Genomic DNA, 25111 nt, shown 5'->3' with positions numbered 1-25111 from the left:
AAGAGGATAATGTAAAAATATTTCTGAAACAGAGAATGCTGTTTGCAAGAGATACCAAGGGACACCATTCTTTATCCCTGAGTAATGGAAAAAACTGACATGTTATCATGTGTTTCTTTTTGTGCCATTTCAATGCGTTTTTCTCCTCCTAGAATAACTTTGACTTCCTAGCTCTGGCTTTGGCCATGTGAGTTTATTTCAAATTCTTTCATGATAATGCTTTTCTTTGACATGTTTGCCTTTGTTCTGTATCTAAGTACCAGCAAGGCCTGTTCTCAAGATGGAAAAGAAAGAAAAGTATTATTTTTGCAGCACCACTGAACAATTTCTGCAACTTTATCTATTCAGTCTTTGTAAATGTAACTGCCACCTTGAAGAATAAATCTAATGTGGATGTATAGGCTTTCAGGTGGTATGGAGAACATCTGTCTGAAAATTTATTCGCATTTATGTAAGTTTGGAAACAATTTTCTCATTTGTTTTTTGAATGCAGAGATGTTCAAAATATCTTATCCTTGATATTGTTATTTAGTATCAAATACCTCATACCAAATAAAACTAGGATGTATTTTTGGTAACTGCAGAACAGCAGGTCCTGAAGGGTTTAAAATAGATGACATATGATACCAAGAATAGCCCAGTGCAACTTGGCCAACCTGAGAAACTATTCAAAGAGCAAACCAAAATGGAGGGCAGTTCTATACTCCATTCTTTCACTAACATTTATTTTGCCATTTTTGCTTTGTTTTGCTTCAAGCTTTTAATTAAGATTTCCTTGGCTTTGCTGACCCATTTCTATATTGTAAAAGGCAATAGAAAAGAAGCTGCCAGGATAGCAGAAGAAATCTATGGAATAATCCCAGGTAAAGTAAAAACATGGACTTTCTAACATTTAAATGTTTTATTTGCCACATTTTTGTAACTTGAGGATTTAAATCAGCGAGTTGCCATGAAAGGAGGGATTTTTTGCCAAATGCATGGGTAAGTGTTTTAACCTGAAGTGCTTCCCATTTCTGGGGTCTTTGTCAGTATGTGTTGGCATGATTTAGGTGTGCAAAATATGAGACTCCAACAATTACCCAGCTAGAATCAGGACAACATTTGCTCAAAGCACTGTGGTAAATAAAAATATTTTCCTCAGATGCAAGGTGTTCTTTATCAGGGTTACAGATAGTTTTACTAAACATCCAGTTTTACTGCCAGAGAATATTTAGGGAAAAATTTTAGCACATTGATTTTCTGAAAGGAGATGCTAGGAGGATATAACTAATGACTTTATGAATCCAAGCCAAGAATCCTTGTTTTGTTTAATCAGATGATAAAAATGAATGCATCTAAAATAATTCTGAAAAATACGCAGCACAAGAATACATTGTATTTCCTTGGTTACTTAGCAGTTCATGGTTTTGTTTTCTTCCTAATGATTTTACTCCTCCACATCACTGCCATAATAATTAATAGGCATGTGTTTGCATTCCTGTTAATTCCACTAATTAAAATGACACAGTATTTTCAATTTACTGCTAATGAGGACTTATTTTCCTAGCTGAAGATTCTTACCAGCAATGTGACATCACACATTTCTATGTGACTCATTCGTTGGGCACTTGCTTCCTGATTGTGCCATCATGAACAGGCACAGAAACACCTCAGGACACAGATGGTGTGGGATGGCCACCCAAAGCAGGGAGAGATTAAGATCTGGCCAAGAGAAATACTGCAGCCGAGCATTTTTGACAAAGCCTTTATGAAGCCTGTATATGTACAGGCATGCCTTGGTTATTAATTTATTTTTTATTCTCTAGAATAAAATCATTTATTACTGTCTTTTTTTTTCCAAGCACCTTTATGCAATCATAATCTGACACATGGTGAACAGCAGTTTTTGCTTCAAGCAGGTTCTTATTGAGGTGCCTTGAAATTCAGCAGGCTGTTAACGTATTTTTATCTGCAAGTTTCCATTTGCAGAAAGCCATTAAGGATAATCTTACAAAATGTAAGATGACGTGATGTTGTTGTTGGGGCACTAGATCATATTGCAGTCAGAGCTTCACAACCTTTTCTCTTTGCAGTGAAGTAGCACAGCAGCAGCAGCAGCAGGGCTGTGTAATTCCTCTGTAGGCATTTAAAAAGAGCATTTTCAGTCATGTCGCTCCCAGCTGAGAAGGGGAGATGTGCCCCCTATGGGAACTATATTTGCCACACGTTTCAGGGAGGTAGGTAGTGGTGGCTGGTGTGGAGGTGTGCAGCAGTGTGTGTTGTCCTGAGGCTGTGTGCACACACATGCATTGGAAATGCCCTGCAAATGCATGTGGGAACACACACTCGCACGTGTTGTACTCTGCAGAAAAGGGTAAATCAGGCCCTGTAGCTCTGTTGTCTGAATAACTCCTGAATCTTTCTGCTGTATAAGGGCTCTGGGCTTTGTCATTTGCAATGTCTTCTGACTTTCTGAACTCAGCTTGCCTATTTCAGTCACCAGCATGATGAGAGGGGTATTTGGGATGTTTTCAGGAAGATGTTTCTTGGTCCTTACTCGGTTCCCCCTTCCATCATTTTGACTGATGTGTCGTTCAGAACCTTGCCATATATTTTGCCAGCTGGTCTTTCCATGCCAGTTTCCTGCCTTAGGAGCCCAGGAAGTGCTACATAAATAAATGGAAAAAAAAGTAATAACTATAGTTAAAACTTAACTCCAGTAGCTGAAGTGCATCCTGGTCCTTGGGTAACAAAAGAAGACTTCTTTGGCCGAGGGTAAAACCTCTGCTGTGTCCTTGGCCTCAAGTCCCCATGGACGTGTCTGTGCCTCTCACTGGTTTCTCCCTGCCTTGGGTAGCATTTGAAATGGAGATAAATCACCCTTTCCATTCTCTCTGGTGTGCAGCATAGCTGAAAAAATTAAACAGGACGAGGGTTTCAAATACAGTGCCCATGGGTTTGCTGTACAGCAGAGCATGAATGCAAACACTGGTATTGCTTCTGTCCTGTGCACTGGAAAGGCAGCTGGCCTTTGGAGAAATACTTATGACACACTGTGTCACAGTATGGTTATGAATTTCAATATAGGACAAGTAAATTTGCTCTCTACTTGAGTGGCAGGGGTTTAACCTGAGCTGAATGTCTATGCCTGTAGGTAGTAGCTAGGCTAAATAATTATTTTTCTTGGCACATAAATAGATTAAGATAAGAAAAAGGGCAAGCAAGCCTACGTAAAGGAGTCTGAACCGTTCAGCATCTCAAAATTATTAAAGAAGAAAAGTAAAGCCTTCAGGCAGAATTTGTTTTTCCATGTACTTTCTAACTTATTTCAGTGAAGAGAATGATTAAACCTGTTACATGGTAGTCTGAGAGGGAGGATGTTATTTATGAAATTGTCAGTTCAGGAAATAAAACTGCCAAGGACATGCCAGAATTCATTTGATGGACATGTCAACCCGTCTATGAGGCTCTTAGCAAAGTGTCAGAGAAGCTGGGATGCAATTTGTGGCAAGAGCTCCTGAGGAAAGGTGGAGGCTGATATGGTTGTGAGTAGGAGAATTGCAGGGTTCTGAAGTCTCCCTGTGAGACTCAGTAGCATTAAACTCGTGATCTTTGCTGAAACATGATTTTAGCTGTTCTTTTAAAAGTCTGCCAAGTAGCTTTCATTTAGGTCCCTTAGTGAGCAGCCAGCTTTCTCAGGATTGCTGACCCCTCAGCTGCTCTGCTGAAATTAATTCATCCAAGAGTTTCACCGCTGAGCCCTCATTGATTTCAGTCCTGATCTGCATTTACACGTGGCTGTGCTTCCCCTGTCCTCCCCAGACCTGCTTTTGCTGCACACCTGAATTAGCTTCCACGCATTTGCTGTTTCAGGCAGCTGGGCAGACCGATCCCCTCTTCATGATGCTGCTTTCCAGGGACGCCTTCTCTCTCTGAAAACCTTGATTGCACAGGTAAAAGCCCACAGGTAAAGAAAAGGCTGGGAAGCAAGGTGGTTTCACATGAATTGCATTTATGTATGGGCTGGTGAGCTGGTAATAGACTGCAATAGGGCATAAGAAATACGGCTGTATGAATAATATATCAGCACAAACACCTCTGGGCATGTATTCGTTTGCTCAGCTAAGAAGCTGGGGACAAGCCTGGGACAAAGACTATCACAGCTTGCAGCTTGCTGTATAATAAACAATGATCCTTGTTCTCTTTCTCAATGATGAACCATGCAACCAGGCTTGAGAATAGGGACAATAAATATATATATATGTATATGTAGGCTATTAAAAAAAACCCAAACAGGAAAAAGCTGTAAAAGTGCATCTTGCTTTTTATAAAGTCAGCCTAAAACCCTCTGCTCCAAAAGGAACTGAGAGTTCAGGCAAAAGGAAGAGAGGAGGAGAGAATACATGAGAAAGAAAATAAGCTGGATATGAAAAGAGATAGATTATGGTTCTTTGTGCTCTGCCAATCACCTTCCTTACCATCTTAGCTTAAACTCAGTGTCCTCATCTAGCACAAATAGGTAACTGTCCCCCTCTCCTTGCCCCCAAGGCAACAGCAGGGAAATTAATTCCCTGAGTGTAAAGCTTTTGACTTGGCTGTCAGAAGCTTTATAGTCAAGGTAAATAATTTCTACCAGAGGCCACAGCTCTGATGGACAACATCCTCAAGGAGTGGAGCTGCCAGTGTGAAAGCTTCCTCTCCAGACATCTCTTGAGGCATAGCTGCAGCTAAAAAAAGATGCTGCTTACAGACACTACTCATCCTCCCATTTTCTGATCCCTCTTTCCTTCACCTGCTGACATGAAATGATTTTTATGGAAAAGGAAGTGATGGAGGTTAGAGATAAAAAGAAAGATGCTTTATTCATTTAGGGATTTGATGGTTTTCTGAGCCCTCTATTTCCATTTACACTGACCTTACACCAGTTGCTTTGTGGAGCACCTGGTGTTGTGGTTATTCAGCAGATGCCCTGGTTATGCACTGTTCATGGTTGTACACTGAGGAAGCACCCAATAGTGTGGTTATATAATTTAGTCAATCCACCCTTTCTCCTTTCCCTGAGGACATTTAATTTTGGGAGTAAAAGATGAAGGTCCTTGCTGATGAAAAGAGATCAAGGCAGCAATGTCTGTAGAGCCTGAATTGGAGCTGAGTCATCAGAGATTGATAAATGTAGGGATGAAGTTGTTCAAGGAGCAGCATAATCATTGCTCATTGCTTCCAACATAGTTACACTACTAGCCTGAAGTGTAGGACTGTACCTGAGTATCTGTGGGACACTCAGAAGTCTCTACTGCAGCACCATAGCTTTCAGGAAAGCTGCTGAGGCTCTGGCTGCACAGGGAATGCCTGGACACGGAGAGATGATGTAGTGCTGGAGGTTTAAAATGGCTCAAGAACTCACCAACACTTGTTTCAATGCCCGAAAGAAGACTTTGAGTTTTCATGTACATTGAAAACAAGGTTTATCATGAGTGATGTTTGGCAAACAGCCATTGTAAGATCTACAACTTATTCTCCATTCTGTAATGGAAGGAATTGCTGTTTTTCCCAAGATATCAGTGCTTATTTTTTCATTTGATATGACTGAATTTCATTTGTTAAATATATATATACATGTACATATGAATAATGATTAGGAGTCTCTAGAAGAAATTCATCTGGAAGGAATATGCTGATCACAAAGTATGAAACAATCATAGAGTTAGAAAATTGAATAATCTCTATTTTTTCAAGGTTTTATCTATTCCCCTAGCACCATTGTAATGCATGAGAAATTTTACCAACAGCTTTTACATTAATAATATTTTCACATGACTGAAAAACATTGTTTTTCTATAATGCTTAGCCTGAAGTGTTTACAGCGCTTTTAATACTCACAGTGTCAGGACTGCAGACTTTTTTACCATGAGAGGTTGCTCCCACGTACTCCTTTCTGCCCATTGCATTGGGTACTGTGTACCAAAAAGTGCATTGCTGCCATCTCGTGAGCTTCCCTGTTTATAGCACGTCAGGCAGGCACCAACCGTGCTTCAAAATATGACATCAAGTGGAGAATGGAGCTGCTTCCAGACCTGTTCTCACACATGGTTGATAAGATTCTAATTACCAGGTGATTTAGTTGCATTCAGAGGAAAACACATATGACAACTGTTTTCCCCTTGTGAATATGTCTGGTTTGTCTTTGTGCAGGAATATGGCAACTGTCAATTAGGAAAATACCTGAAATAAGGCAATTGTAAATCACTGTTCTTTCTTCCATTGTAAAACATTTCCTGGATGGTCAAATAATAGGAACTGATTTGTGGGTGGGATTTGACTCATTTCTCTTATAGGTTTACCAGGTACTTGTTACCTCTGAGTGAAACACACTTGGGTACCCCATGTAGGGAATGAAAGAACTTTTAGAATAATTTGTCTGCCCTACTGGAAACGGCTGCTTTAGCACAGGATGAACCATATCCTAGGGAATCCTATTGCTCCCCACTGAGGGAGCTGCCAGCTGCAGCTGAGCTGCAGGTACCTGTGCCAGAAGCATCCTCATTCAGGGAGGTGAATCCCTCCAGCTGTAGCTCCTGGTGCAGGACTTAGTAGGGAAGGGAATGCCACCCCTATGAGTTAAAGAAATGTGATGTTTTTCCTGCAATTGACAGTGCATGACAAAGAGCTGGAAATAGAAGGCATAGCTTGTAACTGGTCCCTCTTTAACCCCATCACCAGCTGTGGTTTGTGGGGACAAGAACTGAATCACTGACCAGCACCAATCTGAGCCCTATCCCTGGACACACACACTGGCATGGCTCTCCCTGCCACAGGCAGCCCTGCAGGAGCTGTGCTTGGGGCAGGGCTGTCCCCTCACCCCAGTCCCACCTTGTAGGGTTTCAACGTGAACCTGGTGACCACAGACCGTGTGTCAGCTCTCCACGAAGCCTGCCTGGGTGGCCACGTGGCCTGTGCCAAGGTGCTGCTGGAAAACGGGGCCCAGGTAAGAGCTGGGGGTGCCACTGGGGACATGGGCACCTGGGAATGGATGCTCCCCACATCCATGGGGATGTTGGATGTGCTGTCCATATGGCAGGGCCAAGATGCAGCTGGATATCTCAGACAGTGTTCTGTTTCCCTGGGTGATAGATTTGTCTCCCCCTTGTATCATCCCTTTATTTTCTTTTGTTTTCGCTTTGTGTGTGAAACATGGAAAAGAAATGAAAGATGCTAAGTGAAATAAACTTGAAGAAAGTAACTCACACCTTTACCCTCCCCCTCACCCTCCTCCCTCAGCAATGATCACTGGAATTATATCTGGTTTTCTATGGGAAGGTTTGGGAATCTCATGTAAGTAAAAATGGATGTGCTTGAAGCAATGAAACATCTGCTAATAAAATAACAATTCCCACAGCTGGACCTAGGGCAGAGTACATGTTCAGACTAGAGATTAAGGAATGGATTAAATATATAAGCATATTTTTATGTCAGCTGGATTTTCAAGTAAAATGTATATGGCAAGAAACCAAGCAGCACCAAAACAGTCAGCAGACCTCCAGTGCCCCCAGCAGCTCCAGCCACACCTGCCTGATGACACTGGGAGGAGGTGAAGGCAGTGGAAATTTTACAAATTGGCACGTGCTTGCATAATCCATTGCTTTTCTCCAGTGCGCCACAGATTTACAGACGTGCAGATTTGCTTCATAAATTGGCCCTGAGGGCTTGCTATGTAATTAAACATAGCATAAACAGGGATATGGTGTGATTCTTGGGTGTCCTGAGCAAGGCAGGAGTTGGACTCCATGATCCCAATGGGTCCCTTCCAACTCAACATATTCTGTGATTCTGGGATCTACAGCTCTGCTGTCCCAGTGGAGAATGGCAATAGAGGTTCTTGCCAGGACTTTACATCAGAAGCCGGGGAAGAAGATTTCTGTTTTGCACAGACACACAGGCATGTCAACTCCTTCAAGCTCCTTTTCTGTTTGGGATTATGTTTCTATGAAAATTTCTTTTGCTGGAAGTGTGTTTTCAGGTAAAACTATTTAACAGAAAGTAAATGTTTTCATTTAAAAAGCAAAGCCATTTTCATTTGAGGATGTTCCACCTTGAGGCTGGTGCAAACTAAACAGTCTTGAAAATACTCAACTTCTTTGCATTAAAAAAGAGAAAGGATAAAAAATTGCATTTTTTAGCAGCTCCAGCAGGAACATTCATAGCAGGCAGGGTTTCTGCCTTATGGCACTAACTATCTGGGGAAGAGGACAGACATTAAAGGAGGATGTTATATATGTTATATCATAACATATAACTCAGAAAGTTGTACTGAAATTACACAAGGCAAGAGTCTCACTCTGGTGCACTCCTGGTGTGCACAGGAGGTGTGTTGCAAGGGCGTTCCTCTCAAACAGGATTATCCTGAGTGTGTGTTGCACTGCAGGTCAATGCAGTCACCATCGACGGGATCACTCCCCTGTTCAACGCCTGCTGCAGTGGCAGTGCAGCCTGTGTCAGCATGCTGCTGGAATTCGGAGCCAAGGCACACCTGGGGAACCACCTGCCTTCGCCCATCCACGAAGCAGTCAAGAGAGGTGATGTTCTGGGTGTGAGGGGTGTGAGCCAAGCCAACAATAACTACATGACAAACGTGTCTTTTGTTGTTGAGAAAGCATTTGAAAAAAATTAATTATTTCCATATCAGTACACATAACCGGGTTTGGCTTTTTCACAGCTTTTTTGCTTCAGAACTGTATCTGGGTGTGTTCTGCTCTGCAGCAATTCAGTGACAGCTCTTCCCTCCACAGGTCACAGGGAGTGCATGGAGACCCTTCTGGCCCATGAGATTGACATTGACCAGGAAGACCCACAGCATGGCACCCCTCTCTACATGGCCTGCACGTACCAGAGAGCAGAATGTGTCAAGAAGCTTCTGGAGCTAGGTACACCTGGAAAAGGGGCTGGGGAAGAGCTATGGTGGTGTGAGCCAATGCCTCTACTTAAAACATCATGGGTTATTTCCACTAGAGTTGTTTGGGAGCCTGACTCTCTCAGACTCATTTGAGGCCATTAAAAATTTTCCCTGTGTTGATAAAGAACTTATGATTTCCTAAGTGAAAAGCCTTCTTAATTACAGACACCTCCCTGAGGATATGTGAATGTGAAAACATAATTATTTTCGTTTTCTAGCATGATAACAGGAAGCACAGAAAATGCTGACTAATATTACTGACCAAAATAAACTCTTGCTTAACATAGCAGTTTATCAGAACCATTAATTTCACCTCCTCCTCAGTGGATGGTGAGGGCAGAAGTAAAGCTGCTTGGAAGAATAATCACTGTGGGTCCAGGTACGGGCTATGAACTAGCATAAATTTTTGCTCTTATTGTGCATTAGCTGACTTACACCTGCTCAAAGTGTGGCCCTGCTGTGTCCAGCCAGCCTGGGGCAAGCATTTTGCTTGCTGTGCTTCCAGAGTTATTACAATGAGATACCTAAAGATTTTGGTTTTGTTCCCCCCCCCCCCCGGAAATTAAATTAATAATCCTAATAATCCATGTTAGGTTTTACGCCATTAACAACTTGAAAGAGCATATGGTAAACTTTGAACATGTCTTGGGTTGAAGGTCAAGCTGCTCAATTCTGGGCATTGCAGACAGGGTTTGGTGGCCCAGAGCACTTTTACAGAGCAGTGTCTGTCCTGGTGAGCTCTGCACAGCTGCTCTTGAGAGATGGGGGAAGTCCTGTGTGCTGTCCACCCCTTCATTTGTTGAGGCTACTCACGGAAACCAGCCTGTGTGATGCAGGTTCAGACAGTCCCTGCTGCCTACCAGATCTAACCACGAGCTCTTGTTCACCCAAGGAGCCAATGTGAACGTGGGGAAGCAATTGGACACCCCCCTGCATGCAGCAGCGAGGAAATCCAGTGTGGAGATAGTTGTCTTGCTGACAGACTACGGTGCTAACCCCAAATGCAGAAATGCTGACCTCAAATGTGCTCTGGATCTTGCCACACCCCACAGCAAAGTGGAGCAGGCACTTCTGCTTCGGGAAGGTAATGGCTTCCTTTCTTCTTTTTTAAGTAAGGCAGTATTTATATCCTTTACCTAAGTAGATTTTCTTAACTGCTTTTATAAGTAATGCTCTATATAAATTCTTTTACTTTCTCTGCTGCCTTCAAAGCTCCAACACATGACACAGAAATCTGTTTTGTTGCTAGATCGGCGACCTGGTGCTATGGTTTTAGCAGTAAATCACTCAGTTATTCTATGCTTTCTTTTCCTGTCTACTGAAGGAAAATCATATGTATTTACCTAGTGGGACTTCTAGGGTTAAAAAATACCATGAAAGTTTATTAATAGATGATATTTTAGCACCACCATCCAGTGACACCGGGGCTCAATGAGTGAGTGTGTCCTCTGTTGCCAGGAGAAAGCAGAGCTCTTTACCAGATGACTCCTCAGCTTCACAGCTTTCCCATGTGGTTTATGGGGATGCAATTCCAGCACAGATCAGCACTTTCTTGTTTATCTCCAGGCTTCCTGAAATTAATTAGCTTTACACTTTACTGGAAGAATCCTCGAAGCAGAAATGAATCAGGATGCTCTTGTGCTGTTTTCACCTGCACAACATTTGGCCAGAACATGATGCATCCAAGGGCAATATCCCTGTGCTATGGGCTTGCTGAATTAGTTTCCCCCTCCTCTAATCTCCGTGTTTCCCAGCTCACTGGTACCCTGGTAGTTGGTCTGTGTCCCTCTGAGGCTCCTCTGACTCAGGGGGTGAATGGTTCTCCCCCCATGCAAGGCAGCCTCCCACCTTCCTGAGCCTGCTCACAGCCCACCAAGGACCAAAGTGTGATGTGCACAAAAGGCCCAACAGCTTCCAAACAGCTCTTGCGTGGTAAATTAATAAATGTCAGTGCTGCACACAGGCTTTGTGCTGACCCTCTGAACACAGGTGGGCTCGACGGAGGAAATGAAACATTGGCTTAATTCCCTTCTGTCCTGTTTCCTTTCTCCATGACTTTTCATGCAGAGCTTTAATTTGTCATGTCTAAAACCTTCTGGGAGGAATTTTGTTTGAATGCTTCTCACCTTGTGTGACTTCTGTCCCCATACCTGAGTTGCCCAGGGCTCAGTGGCAGACTGTGGGAGCAAAGGCAGTGCTGCCGAGGGTCCTGCTACCATTGCCCTGTGTGAATCAGAGTCTGTGTAGATAAAGAAATATCTTTAATAGAAATAATTCTGTCTTCCCGAACTTTCCTCTGATTTCCACTCTCAGCCTGTAACTCTCTTATCTCATAAAATCAGAAAGGCTCTAAAGGCATTTCAGTTCCTGCTGACTTTGTTTCTTCAGACATGAAGTTTCCTCAATTTCCTCACCTTTGCTACCACTTTCAGATATTTTGCTATGCTAAACATGCAACTACTCTTTCCTCCTACTTCTGTGTTTTCTGAGGTCCTTCTGTTTGAAGTAAGTACCCTAGGCTAAAGAGTTTCTCTATCCCTAATTTCTCTCCTGAGGTTACTTAGATGGTCTCTTTAATTGCTCCTCTCACAGCTATTAAGTGATGTGAACTATAAAATGTGTCTGTTTTCCTAAGTGCTTTAAGAGATGGTAGTTTCTTTCTTCAGTTTCAGTGACAAATACTACAAATGTTCTTTTTTCTATATCCCATATCTTTCTATTAATTTCTTCTCAGAGGGGATATTATCACCCTGTTTAAGCTCCTAAATTTTCCCATAGTAAAAGCACAGATTATGAAGCTTAGTTGTAAGGTATAAGGACAGGTCTTTAAGCCCACATCTCTGTGTATTACTTGTCAAACTCTGCTGTGATTGCTTTTGTTAGGACAGAAACTGGAGTGGAAGGGCAAGAGAGGGTTCAAAAAGCGAGCACCTCTGGGCAGGTGTACAGATTGCACCTGGAGCAGCTCTGGCAAGAGGAAAGTGAAGGGGAGACAGGGATACATTCACTAGCAGGGTGCATTTGCACATGCAAGCTCGTAGTTGCAGAAGCAAGGGAGCCTCGTATCCAGTGGTTTGTGCCTGGCATGCTCCTCACCTGATCCGTGGTGGGGTGAGGTGGGGACAGCTCCTGGTCACCCTGCAGGGAAAACACCAGGGCAGCAGCACTGTGCCAGCCACTGCCCAGGATGAGTCCTCTGACAGCCTTCCAACCACTTGACCCGCTGATGTTTAACAAGAGTTCTCACATGCAACAAGGGAAGGGCAAAAAGGCTTTTCATCTTCTCATCTTGGTTTTTTGTTGTTGCTTCTTTTCTTTCTTTCTTTGTTTTTTTTTTATTCTCAATGTCTTTTTGAAAAAAAAAATTGAAGATTTTCTATCTTTGAGACCTTTCTTTAAAAGTTTTCCCTTCAGTCAGACTTAGCTAAAATTAGATGACACAGTAAGAAATGTTTTAAGCAGCACTTGTGGATTGACTGACAAATATAAATATTCTGAGACTGTGGTCATTTAAAAAGGCTAAGTTGCAGTTACTGCTTGTGCAGGTACCTGCTGAGACACCAGTAGCTGGAAAAATCATGTTCTGTGTATGTGAACAATTAACTGTACTTATCCTTTATCCCCACAAAACTGCTGGGGGTTGTCTTATATCCTGAGCAAGGCTATGCATTACAGAACTCTCTCTCCAGTGCAGACACTTTATGGTATTTAAAGTTTTTGCTCAAGAAAAAGCTGTGCATAGAGAAAAAGGTGTTCAGTGCTCACAGTGTTCAAATTGCTGAACCAACTCTGATAGCACAACATAAATACAAATAATAACGTATCTAACTCTGCCTGACTTCACCAAATCATTATGTAATGCTTGGTCTGAGTGGCAAATCTTGCTGGTGTTTGTTGCTTTGACTCATACCAGTGGTGGGTTTGAGGTGCTTATTCTGGCCTTTTATCTCTCCCCCCAGGTCCTGCCAGCCTTGCCCAGCTGTGCCGGTTGTGCATCAGGAGGCATCTGGGTCGGTCCTGCCTATACACAGTCCACAAGCTGCACCTGCCCGAGCCACTTGAGAACTTCCTCCTTTATAGATAGGTCTGTGACTGCCTTTGGACTGGAAAAGAAAGAGGAACAAATGATTGTTTACTCCAAGATTATTATAGCAAAGAAAAAAAATCAAAGGCATCATTTACTGTCTTCTGTGGCTACCAAACATCGGCTGCTATGTGACAGTGAAAATTGAAAACACCTTTTCACAGGCAGTGAACGGTATTATGGATACAGTGCTCTCACAATCTATTGCCACATCCACTCACACCAGCCTGAGAAGTTCTAGTCCATAAACAGTTCACTTGACACGTGTTTGTAGATGTATATGCACATGTCCACTCACACACATATACACAGATTTCCCCTGCATTTAGGGCTATATTTATTTGTGCAGTATCTGTGCAGCATCTTTCTTCCCTTTGTCTATCCAATCTCAATGTCAAAATCAAGGCAGTGGATTTTTTTTTCCATTATTATGTGAAAATGAAAGCTTTCAGTGATGAACATCAGACTTATACAATATACCGCACATCTTCTATCAGCTTTGATTTTGCATCCTTTCATCTCCTTCCTATTGTCTACTGAAGCCCTATCAATTTCCAGCAGTCTCTGGCTGTCCAGCCACTATACATCCCTGAGTACAGCTATCCCCAATGCTAACATACCTTATCCTTGGAGGTACCAGTGATGTTATGACAGTGCGTGCAGGGGTTTTGAGTAAACTCAAAAAAATGTTGGAAAGTCTTAAAAGGCCCTTTCATCTCTTCTAGAAAAAAACCCCTCCAGTTATATCACCTGAAATCTGGCTATATTCATTACATGAACACTTTTTCATAGCTTAATTCCATGACAGAACTGCAAATGTTTTTATAGGCGTAGTAAGTGATATTTCAATGTCCATCCTTTGCAAGGTTTAAAGAAAAGCAAAGGAAGGAGTGCTCCTTATTTTGGCTTTGCATACTTGACATTTCTCAAGGTAAGTCCTTGGACTGTGGAGCTGGAGAGAAGCAGGGCCACTAAAGACAATTGTGCATCACACAAATGTTGTCCTTTTGGGATTGGATTGTTAATGGATAAATGTTGGATTTTCCTCACCGGGTTTGCAGGCTTGTCTGCTCCCTCACCCTCTATTCTAGAGGTTTTAATTACCTCCCTAGGAGAAAGGATTTTTTACAGTGTTATAACCTTGTCCATTGTGGTATTAGTTTAAATAATGTGAGGATTAGTAGCTTGGAAACAGCAGGGCTGAAAGCATACACCTGTTTGACTTGAGAAATGTGGGATCCATTAACAGTTTCTATGCCTGACTTTGTAAAGGTTTGTTTTGTTTTTCCTGGGGAGGTTCTTCTGAGGGACAAAACATTTCTTCAGAGCCAGGTTTTGGTAAACTTCTGCCATGAGACAGGCAATGGTGTTTCAGTAGCTCTAGTAAAATGGGAAGCAGAATTGAAAGCAGTCTGTCTCCATTTTGTTCAACTTCACAGGTCCAAGAGGCTGCTGACACATTTTCAGGCTGTGAAATGTAGTGGTTTCTTTATGAGTTAGGCATACTGGTACCAATTTTCACGGCCCATACATCTTAAGTCAGAGGGAATTGGCCTCCTGGAGCCTGGATACAGGGCTGGCTTCCAGCAATATTCAAGCTCCTGTCCCTGCTCCAGCAGCAGTCTCTGGTTCAGTGCTAATCCCTTAATGTCACCATGACAGTTTCTCTGAGACAAAGGTCTAATGTTTCCCATACTTCTTTATGATTAATTCAGCACAAGTAAGATAAATTGAGCTCTCAGCAGCTCATGAGACTGGACCTTCTATATTACAGCCAAAAATGGATGCAGTTTTCAGCCTGTGTTTGCACATATTGAATGTTATCTGATGGCAAGAGCTATTGCCCATAAAGCTGTCAGTGACATCAATGACCTTGTATGGTATAATACATCATGAATCTCAGAGATTTGAACACTAAATTCTCAAGAGCCTTTGAAAATCAAATGCTATCAAGAAAGAAATGTCTATATTAATCTGATGTCAGCAGATCTCAGTTCTATCTTTACTGCAAACTCACCTGCTCTGCTAATAGGGTGGCAGTGAGAATACCATCTGCTCTCTAAATGGAGACACAGTCTTAGCTGTGTGAGTTGTCAGACTTGCACTGCAATCAAGGGACTAAGGCAATTTATGGGATCTATTTCAGAATGTGTAATGCTGAATTGATTTCCGTCTGCAATCATCAATGAAAGCAGTATTTCACTTGCATAGGATTTTAAATTGAAAAAGTATATCTCCATTAAGAAAATGCAAAGTCTATTCAGCCTCTCAGAAAGTTTTATCTCAAGAAGCAGGAGAAGGTGCCCTATATTTATTCTTGATATTAGCTTCCAATCAAACAATCACCTTACCTTTCCTTCATCCTGGAGACTTCATTCTCTCTGAAATTCTGTAAATCCGAGAGTCTGACAGCCTTAATAAATCAGAAGAGAAGCTCAGAAGTCCTGAGATTAAGAAACTTAATTAGGAGTTTTACCTAGACTTTCTTGCTCTTACCTCAAAATATAAAGTTACCCATTTAATTCTAATGGACTGTGCTTTATGTCATAACAATGCATGGAAATGCTGAGGAAATAGCTGGAGGAGGTACTTGGTTTTGTTGTTTTGTTTTTTTTTTCAAAAATGCCATCTTATATGAGGATAAGGAAAGACTGGGACAATTTTCTATGAGGTTATTGAGTCTTGGTGATTTTTCAAAATGAGTTTGGAAAACATTTGTCAGCTGCTTTTCTGAATGTAGGAGAAGGGAACTAATCTCACAAGGTCTCTTTTCTTTAAAACAAGTGGTGTCTTTTCTGTCATTCTATGATCATTGACTGAAATCAATTATTTGGGTAAAGTGTGGTTTTCCTGGGGATGCAGACATTTTAATGTGCTGCAATTCCACTGCTATACAATGCTCTCTCAGTCTCTTGCACAGAAACTGGCTCCACGGGTTTCCCCGTAGCTTGAGATTAATTTTTCCCAGCGTTTTCTCTGTAAGCATTCTGGCCAATGGGCCACATCCTCGGGGACATACAACAGTGAGTATAAATAGGTCAACACATTTTGGGAGGGCTTAATAAACAATATTTCTTAAGGTAGCTAAGAAAAGAAGTTTCATTCTGATTTGGTGCTGAAAAGATCTCTGTTGTGACCTCCTGACCAGCCTGTTGGGTTCAAGGTGACCTCTGTTCCTACAGTGCAACTCTGCTATTGGCATTTAACAATCCTCCATCCTCTCTAGGACTCAACTTTTCACAGCAGATCTGCCAGTCCCTGAATTTCTGTCTGTCCAGTTGAATCTGTCATTCAGAGTGTGAAATTAAACAGTGTGGGGAAATGCTATACTGTTGAAACTTATTGGTTTACTGTAGGAGCTGAAATTCCCCTCATCTGCCTTGAAGTGCAAACACTCACCTTGCCAGGCAGATGCAGGCTGTGAGGGAGGCTGTCTGTCTGTCTGTCTGTCCTCCTGTGTGCTCTCTCTTTTTGTGATGGCACTTGCCTGTGTTACTTTGGGCAGTGGGACAGGGGCATTATCTCCTCCTGGCTCTGTCTTTCCCCAGGGAACTTGAGCCTGGCCAACATCCTCCTCAGGGCATTGAGATTTCTTCTCTCCACACATGCCACAGATAAATGTTGTGTTGCCCCTGTGCAAACCCCAGCACACGGGGTCAGTGTCCCCTCGGTGCCACTCCCTGCCCTCCACTTGCTGCCTGCTCAGCAGGACAGGAGGCACAGGGACTGCCAGCACCTTTCTGTCCCAAGCCTGACCTTCTCCTCCAGCACAACCCTGCTGTTGGCATTTAACACCCTCCAGCCTTTATTGGATTGGAAGTATTGGTGGTGTGTCCCAGCATGGCATTAGGGCAAGTCTGATAAGAATGAAAACGAAATACATTCACTGACTCTTAGCTGAAAAATCTGTCTGACCTGTATCCTGGGGTGATGTTTCCTGATGCTTTTGTGTAATTATTTTTTTCAGAAATTAGCATTTCCCACATGCCAATTGCTCCTCATTGTTTTTTTCTTTCAATGTTCCGAGTGAGATGTATAAGATATTATTGTCAAATACAGATTATTCCACATAGAACTTCTACCTAATTTGATGTTTATTTCTTGAAAATTCCTTTATTCTTAAATTTTATACTATTTGTAGAAATTCACAATGTACATTGCAAGCAAATGAAAAACCATGTCAGATTTAAAATTGAAAAATCTTCAATAAAGAGTATCAGGAGTTGCAGAATAAAGCATAATCTGCATATTAAGTTGAGAACAACATCTGGAAGAGGAGAGACAGATGAATCAGCAGAGCATGTCATACCTGCAGGGCTATGATCTCATTGTCATCATGGAGATGTGGAGGGATGGCTCCTGTGCCTGGAATGTTAGAATGGAAGGATACAGGATCTTTGGGAAGGGCAGGCAGAGGAGACATGGAGGAGGTGCCTCTCCCTTTGTCAATGACCAGCTGGAATGCATGGATCTCATCCCATCATGGGTATGGATGAGGTCTTTGGGGTCAGGATTAAAGGGATCAAAGGGACATTATAGTGGGGCCTGCTACAGGTCATCTGAACAGGAAGACTGAATGGATGAGGCCCTTACAGACACATACACAAGCCCTGGTCCTTATGGGGAATTTCTGCTACCCCAGTATTTGCTGGAAGGACAAGACAGTGGGGCACAGGCAAACCAGGAATTTTCTGGAATGCATTAATAATAACTTCCTTCTCCAAGTGTCAGATGTGCCAGTGAGGAGAGGTGCTGTGCTGAACTTTGTTCTTCCCAATGAGGAGATGCTGGTGAGGAAGGTGAAGCTCAAGAGAAGCCTTGGCTGCAGTAACCATGGAATGGTGGAGCTCCTTAGGACACCTGGAAATGTTGAAGGCCAGGCTGGGTGGAGCTTTGAGCAACCTGGTCTAATGGAAGATGTTCCTGCCTATGGAAGGGAGTTCTTTAAGGTCTCTTACAACTCAAATCATTCTATGATTCTGTGAATTTTGCAGCATCCTGCCATATTTTTAGCTGTTTGTTACTAGGGACTTGCCAGCAGTATACTTTTGTGGTGAATGGTTCATTTTTTTGCCAGGTCTACCTGCTGGCTATGGAGGTTAACATGCCCTAACAGAGTAGAAATTAGAATGGGAAGAGAAGGAGATGTAGAGATTTCCAGAGAAAACTTGTTCTTTTATTTTTTTGTCCTAGGAATGTGAGTGAAATGTGGGAGTTTTTGTGTTGGGGAGAGAAGAATCACTGACTCCACAGACTTACTCATTTTATGTTGCCCATATAATTCTCCAATAGCTTCACAAACACGCTAAATTATCTTTTTTTGTTATTTTGGTTTTTTTTGGGGGGGCGGGGAGGGACGAGGTATTGTTCTCTGCACTTTTCTTGCACTAGACACTGACTAAATACCTATTTTACTCTGGTCACAATGAACAAATTGTTAGGGGCAGTGGCAGTAGCCCTGAATTTCTTGGAAGGCTGTTTTACCAATCCCCATGGGGCTGATAGAGTTTACTAGTATTCAAAACAAGGCATATTTTTTTCATGTTTTCTACATCAAAACCAAAAGAGTGGACTAAGCTGTGTAGAAACTAGTGATCCCTTTTCATTCTGTTTCTATCACAAGTAAGTAAACTATAAAACTTTTAAGGACGTTGGCCCAGATGGTCATCCTTTGCATATTATTTGTATCTCATTATCCTCCAGGGAGATGTTTGCTCTTAACTGTTTCAGAGGGTGAGCTCCTGCTGCCTGGAGCTTGATGTGTATAAAAATACTTTGATTTTGCCCCAGTGGCTTTGTGCCTTTCATTACTGAGTACCTGTTGAAGACCACTTATTCTCAAATATCTCAGAGTAGCTACTAATTAATGAATGTGGTAATTTTTCATTGCTACTTGTGTTTTCAGGGTCGCTACAGATTTACATCTAGACGTATATATCAAACAGCATCCTGAATAATTACAGCAACTGTAATTGAACACATTTTTTGGGTTGGGAATTTCCAAGACTTTAATGAAAAATTTCCTCTAAATCAATGCCAACAAGGAAAAGTAATTCCAGCTTGTTTCCACAGGCAGGTTCCTACAGGCTGTTGGTGCAGAGAGGGCAAGATATTTCCCCCTGAGCTGACACTGCTTTTTTTCTCTAAGTTTCACCCCCAAAACCCACTCACTGTGGGCAGCCACTGTTGCAGGGCACCACAGCTGCTCTGCTGGGTGTCTGGCAGGATGGCACCTCATTTGATATTTATGAAGGTCTTTTAGCTGAAATGATTTACTGTGTGGAAAATGTCCCTGTCTGCTATTTATCCATTGTAAATGGCTGAGAAATTCCTGGGCTTTTCATGCTTGCAGCAGCTTGGGAAAAAATATGGTTTTGCCACTGACCATGAAATTACTCATTAGGGTTTTTTTTCTTTCTTTCTATTTTTTTTTTTTTTTTTTACTATGTCTCAACAAGTGACTAAAAAGGCTCATCCTTGGTTCATTTCAACAGATAATTCTCTTTGCTGGTACAAATCTCTAGCAAACTTTGTCATCAGAAAAAATGGTAAGTTGAGTAAGGAGCTTATTTCAGATCCTCAGATGTCTGCGCCTATGCTGTCACAAGAACAAGTGATGAGAAAATAACAACCACATTTTCAAGATGAAGAATGAGTTAGAGAGGTCTTGTTTTGTGGTCTGCATGTGCAGACAGCTCCCAGGTCTGCTCTGAAGAGGGTAGGTGTGTGGAGAACGGGTCCTCAAGCAGTCTGAGGGGATGTGTGGGCTCTGAGAGTGCAGGAGCACATGGGTCTGGCCCTCACTGCCTCCCTGCAGCAGAGCTGGCTGCAGACCTTTCCCTGCCCACCACCCACCAAAGGGCTCTCAGGGTCCTAGGGAGGCTCTGTCCCTAATGGTTTGGGACATGGAGGACGATGCTGGCAGCTGATGTGAGTGCCCACAGCACATTAGGTGCAGCCTTTGGGGAGGTTACCTGCATTCTGCTGTGAACCAGGGATGTCCCACAGCTTGAGGAGGGAGAGGGGAGGGTCAGGCAGCCCTGCCACACATTTCCATCTTTATGCCTCAGGTAAGCCCTGCACTCTGTACATCAATTTCCAGAGGAGCTTTTCCTTCTGCAGCAACATCAGATATTCACATGAGTGGGTACAGTACTAAGACAAAACTTGTATACTTGTCACTGTGCTCAGCTCATAATCCTTTAGTAAGGGAAACTTATTTTTATATCAGCATTGTGAATCAGCATCCGTTGGCTGTTTCAGAGGATTTCCAGCCTCATGCCAAACAAAAGCCAAGCTGTGCTCAGGGAAGCAAAGGAAACCCCTACCAAGGCACACTATTGCTGTAGTTGGCTGCTTACTGCAGTCCCAACTTTGCATTTTCAACAAAGAAAATGCAGACAGCTCCATGTCCAGGCAGCTAATCTGTTCAACACCAGGTGAGTGGATTTCTTAGAAATGAAGATAATATTGGGAATAGTTCAGATCCTATGGGCTTGACTATTCTATACACCCTCTTCTCCACTGCACCAAATGCCATCTTCTAGGAGCAGGGCAGGGAGACAAGTGTGTTGTTCAGGGGAGCTGAGTAATATCAGTATTTTAATAATATGCTAACAATCCTTACCAAAAGAAAATGGGAGCACCTGCTATGCCTGGGATGCTGGAGGGAACAGACCCAGATGCAGGGTCCAGGGACATTTTCTTTGGCTGCCATTATTGCTCAAGCAGTTGACCTGGCAGAATTGCTTTGTGAAGCCCATTTTTAGAAGCCAATGGAAGTTCCAGTTCTGGACAAGGGTTTAGAAGAGCATGGAGTAACTTTTGTTTAAGTCCACAAATTGCATTTTGTAGAAGTGATAATGTGTTGGCAGATTTCCCCAAGGGGAGCTCCTGGGAGGTCATGTGAGAGCAGCTGGAATGTGCTGGCTATTCCCATCACATGCAGAAGTGTGAAAAGATGTGCCACATGAGGGAAGTTTCTAGAGGTGAGCTCCAAGGTCTGGAAAGCAGCCTGTGAGTGTGGGTGGAAGAGCTTATTGAAATGTAATGTGCTGGATAAGCAGTGTACATCTAACCCCAGTGAAACTGGGGAAGAGAAGCACCAGGGCAGAGGAGGCTCTCTCTTCATTAGACACCTCCATCCCCTCCCATGACCCTTTTGCCACCATTCCTTCTGCCTTTCCAATACTCCTTAGCTGTCACTGCTGTTGCTTTCTGGTACTGATAAGCAGTGGGAAGAGACAGAAACCAGGGAAAGGGATGGAGAGATGCTTTGCTTGGGAAGACCCACCATGCAGGGAACATGCTCTGTGTGGGAGTTGTCCTGTGAGTGCTGCTTAGCAGGGCCAACCCAGGTGGCCTCTGTGGCTCTGAGCTTGTTTGTGCTATATTTGGATTTTCTCCACACTGGTCTAACCACTGGGATTAGTGGAAAACTCTACCTATTTTTTTTTTTAATGTGAAGTTTCTGACAAAATATCTTTGAGAAAGTAATTTAACTTTCTTTAGAAATAGCTATTTTACACTGGAAAGTTTGGGAACCAAAAAGATTTGCCAGCAAACCAAAGAATTCCCACTGTTTTTCAAAACTAATAATGAGCAGTTAGAAAAGGGGAAGAAAGAAATTGAGATCTGCCCTATGCCTGGATTTGGGTTTCACTTAGAAGTTAGTAATGCAAGATTACTTTACAGTTTGCTAGATGCTGACAGACTGTGCTGAAAAACCATCACAGCTCTCAAGGACTGGGTTGACACTTTAGCTGTTGTTACACCTACTGCCTGCTTGCTGCCGTGTACTTGTCATGTGAGATGTTTCACCACACTATTCACCTGGAAATGTGGGCAAACCATGATTTCAGCCTATGAGAGAGGACAAAAACCATCCCATCAAGGACAGAAATCACAATGATTTGGGGAAAAAAACAAAACAAACCAACAAAAGAAACCCAAAAAACCCCCACCAAAACCCAAATCAAATTTAAACCCACCAGCTTTCAGGATTTGGATTCTTTTTGCCTGAGCAGGACTATAAACATGTTTTAAATCCAGTTCAGAAAGCAATGTCAAGATATATTTTGTAACATATGAAGATGCTTACACAGATGTTCACTGAGAGACAACTGGCACCCTGAGGTGAAAAATGAATTGTTGTTACTTTTCTCTCTGTGGGAAGAATGTCCCTAACTCCCTTTTTGCCACCATAAAAATACAATAACCTTGTTTGCAAGCCCTCATGCAAAGTTTGTCCTATTTCTTGGGAAATCTTGGTGCTTCTGCACACCTGCAATGAATTAAAGCACAGATCCAGGTGCTACTGATGTAGCCAAGATGCAACCAAGATATGTTTGATGCTTACTTTAGGGTTTTTTTTTGTTTGTTTTGATTTAGAGTCTCTCTTGCTAAGTAAATTGGCCATCCTGCAGAAGGGAACAGTTACTTGCAGAAGTTTGTCTGGTTCCCAGCCAGGCTGACGGGATGTTTGCAAAGGGAAGTTTCTGTGAGGGTGAGAGGAAGGAAAATGAAAACATTTCATGTCAGAAAAACTGTAAAAGAAGGAAAGCCTCTGGAGGAGAGACTTGATTTGAGGAAAGGAAATTAGGGATACAAGAACTGGACAGTATTATTAATTTCTGCAAGGGAGAACTTCTCCACGTTGTGTCAGATTTCACAGCAGCTTTCCAAAGAAAACCCAGGTACCTCTGGAAATGACGCCAGTGCTTTAGTACTCCTGCGGGCAAGCTCTGGCAAATTTAACTGCTGTGATTGAAAACACAGCTGTCTCATGTTTGCCTTGCTTGCTGACTGGAAATTACTGACTTAGAGGAGGATGTGGCATGTGCTAGGGTCTCAGGGCTCGAGTTTACAGGCTGGAGGAGAAAACTGCTTCCACAGGTTTTTGAGCTGGCACAATGGACCATGTACTGAGACCCTTGTGGCATCAGTTTGTCGCCAGTGCTGCCCTCCCTTGTGCTGGGTAATCGCTGCTGAGAGTCAGGAGCCAGGCAGGGAGCAGCAGCTTGGATCAGGGCAGATAAATCTGTCTGAAATGTCTGTCAAAGCCCTGCTCTCTGAGATACAGACACCCCAAAACTGAGGCTCTGCGGTTCAGGCATTGGGCAATGCTGGCTCTTTGGAGTGAAGGTGTTTCACCCTGAGCTGCAGCACCCAGAGGCTGTGCAGGACAAGGCTCATGGCAGCGCTCAGGGGTGTCACACTGGGACCCTCGGCTCTCAACTCAGCCGTGCTTTAGAGTGGCTTTCAGCTGTTTACACACACACACACCTCATTCTCTGCTCATCACCTAAGGAACCCTTTCATGGTCAGTGAAGACTGACTCTAAAATTCCAGTATGTGTTCCTCCAGAGCAGATATCTAAAGTAGGTGAGACAAACCATGGTTTGAAAATGCCTTTATTTCTTCATTAGCACTAAAGAAAAGCAAGGATTTCTCACCCAGATTCTGAAGTTAAATTTAATAAATCTTATGGTTTATGTCCAATTTTCCAAACATGTTCTATGATTCTGCGCTTTGCAACCTCAGAAAATAATGCTGAATTTTCATACCAAGACAGATTTACCAGCAGTACATTTTCACTTTTGCAGCAATATTTGTGCTAATAATAATAAAATTGTTATAAAATTTATCTGCACAATTTAAGAAAATGATTAGCAAGTGGAAGAAAAAAAGAACCAAGATAGCAGAACAGTCCACTAAATTACAAAAAATTTAGATTTTTGAAGGAGGAAAAAAGATTCCTTTTATAAGACATGCTGTAAACAGAAAAAAAAGCAATATTAAGCGTTGATTTCACTATAGTGTGCACTTCTATCCACCAAGGATTGCTGCACTTGAATAAGGATGAAGTAATTTCTGAAGTAATTTCTGTAGCTAGGCCTGTTTATGCAGAACTTGGGAGTGTATATCTGCTATTTAAATGGAAAATAGTATTGTATTGGTTAAAAGCTCTGATGTGTCTGTCTTGTGTAAGCTATTTCTAATCTGTATTTGAAGCCCTGTGCTGTTTATCTTGAGATCCAGGTTGATGTTAAAACATGTTCCCTTTTTTACTGGAGAATTTTCTGCTTGCTTAACCAAAAAAAAATATCAGCAACAAAGGAGATTAAATGAATCAAACCCTTCCAGCATATTCCAGTTCTCAGCAAGGCTGAGAACAACCTATAGGAATCCCCTGGTATTGGGAAGTGTTATTTGGGGTGTTTAATTTAGCTCAATGATGCCATTCACATCAAAATGATGCTTAAGAAGTAAGTGGCTCTAGATGGTAAAATAATATTATGGTGAACACCAGGCCAAAGCCACACATTGCCTCTGCAGGTATGTCTGAATTGCTGGCTGAAGCAAGAGCTCAAGAGAATTTGTGTCCATCAAACTCAGGATCCATGTGTTTTCTAGCTACTCTCTGCTGTAATCTGGCTGCATATCAGCATAAGGGCATCTTGAATGTAACTCAGAGAAGCACAGTTGGAGTAGGTTGGAAGGGACCTTAAAGTTCATCTAGTCCCAAGCCCCAGCCATGGGCAGGGATACCATTCTCTAGATCAGCTTGTTCAGAGTACCATCCAATCTTGCCTTGAACACTTCCAGGGATGGGGCATTCACAACCTCCCAGAGCAACATTTCCAGTGCCTCACCAGTCTCTGAGTAAAGAATTTCTTCCTGACTTCTAATCTAGACCTGCCCTCTTGCAATTTAAAATCATTGCCCTTTGTCCCGGCACTATCTGCCCATACAAAAAGTCCCTCTCCCTCCTTCTTATAAGCACCTTAAGGTACTGGAAGCCCTCCCAAAGCTTCCTCTTCTCCAGGCTGATCAACTCCAGCTCTCTCAGCCTGTCTTCATGGGAGAGGTGCTCCAGCTCTCTGACCATCTTTGGTCCTTTGGACCTGCTCTAACAAGTCCATGTTTTTCTGGTGCTGAGGACCCCAGAGCTGGATGCAGCATTCCTGGTGGGGCTTCAGGGAGGCAAAGTAGAGTGGAAGAATCCCCTTCCTCAGCTTGCTGGCTATGCTGCTTTTGATGCAGCCCAGGGTGCCATGGGTCTTCTGGGCTGGAAGCACACACTGTTGGCTTCATGT

The 25111-nt window shown here is 42.6% G+C and overlaps 1 protein-coding gene across 2 annotated transcripts; it reads left to right on the top strand.

Moving 5' to 3' along the window:
- Positions 1 to 685: 685 nt before the first annotated feature.
- On the top strand, positions 686 to 13013 carry ASB11 (ankyrin repeat and SOCS box containing 11). Of its 2 annotated transcripts, XM_014875789.2 has the most exons (8): positions 686 to 863; positions 3853 to 3932; position 6857; positions 6909 to 6964; positions 8402 to 8552; positions 8766 to 8900; positions 9822 to 10013; positions 12889 to 13013. In XM_014875789.2, the coding sequence occupies exons 1-8, from the start codon at positions 686 to 688 to the stop codon at positions 13011 to 13013; spliced, it is 918 nt and encodes a 305-aa protein (XP_014731275.1). The 2 variants fall into 2 exon arrangements, with proteins under 2 accessions (XP_014731275.1, XP_014731274.1); XM_014875788.2 differs by having other exon boundaries at positions 6857 to 6964.
- Positions 13014 to 25111: the final 12098 nt, after the last annotated feature.

The sequence above is a fragment of the Sturnus vulgaris genome, chromosome 2 (genome assembly GCF_052056855.1).
Source record: "Sturnus vulgaris isolate bStuVul1 chromosome 2, bStuVul1.hap1, whole genome shotgun sequence".
Taxonomy (NCBI): domain Eukaryota; kingdom Metazoa; phylum Chordata; class Aves; order Passeriformes; family Sturnidae; genus Sturnus; species Sturnus vulgaris.
This window is presented reverse-complemented; position numbering and strand designations above follow the sequence as displayed.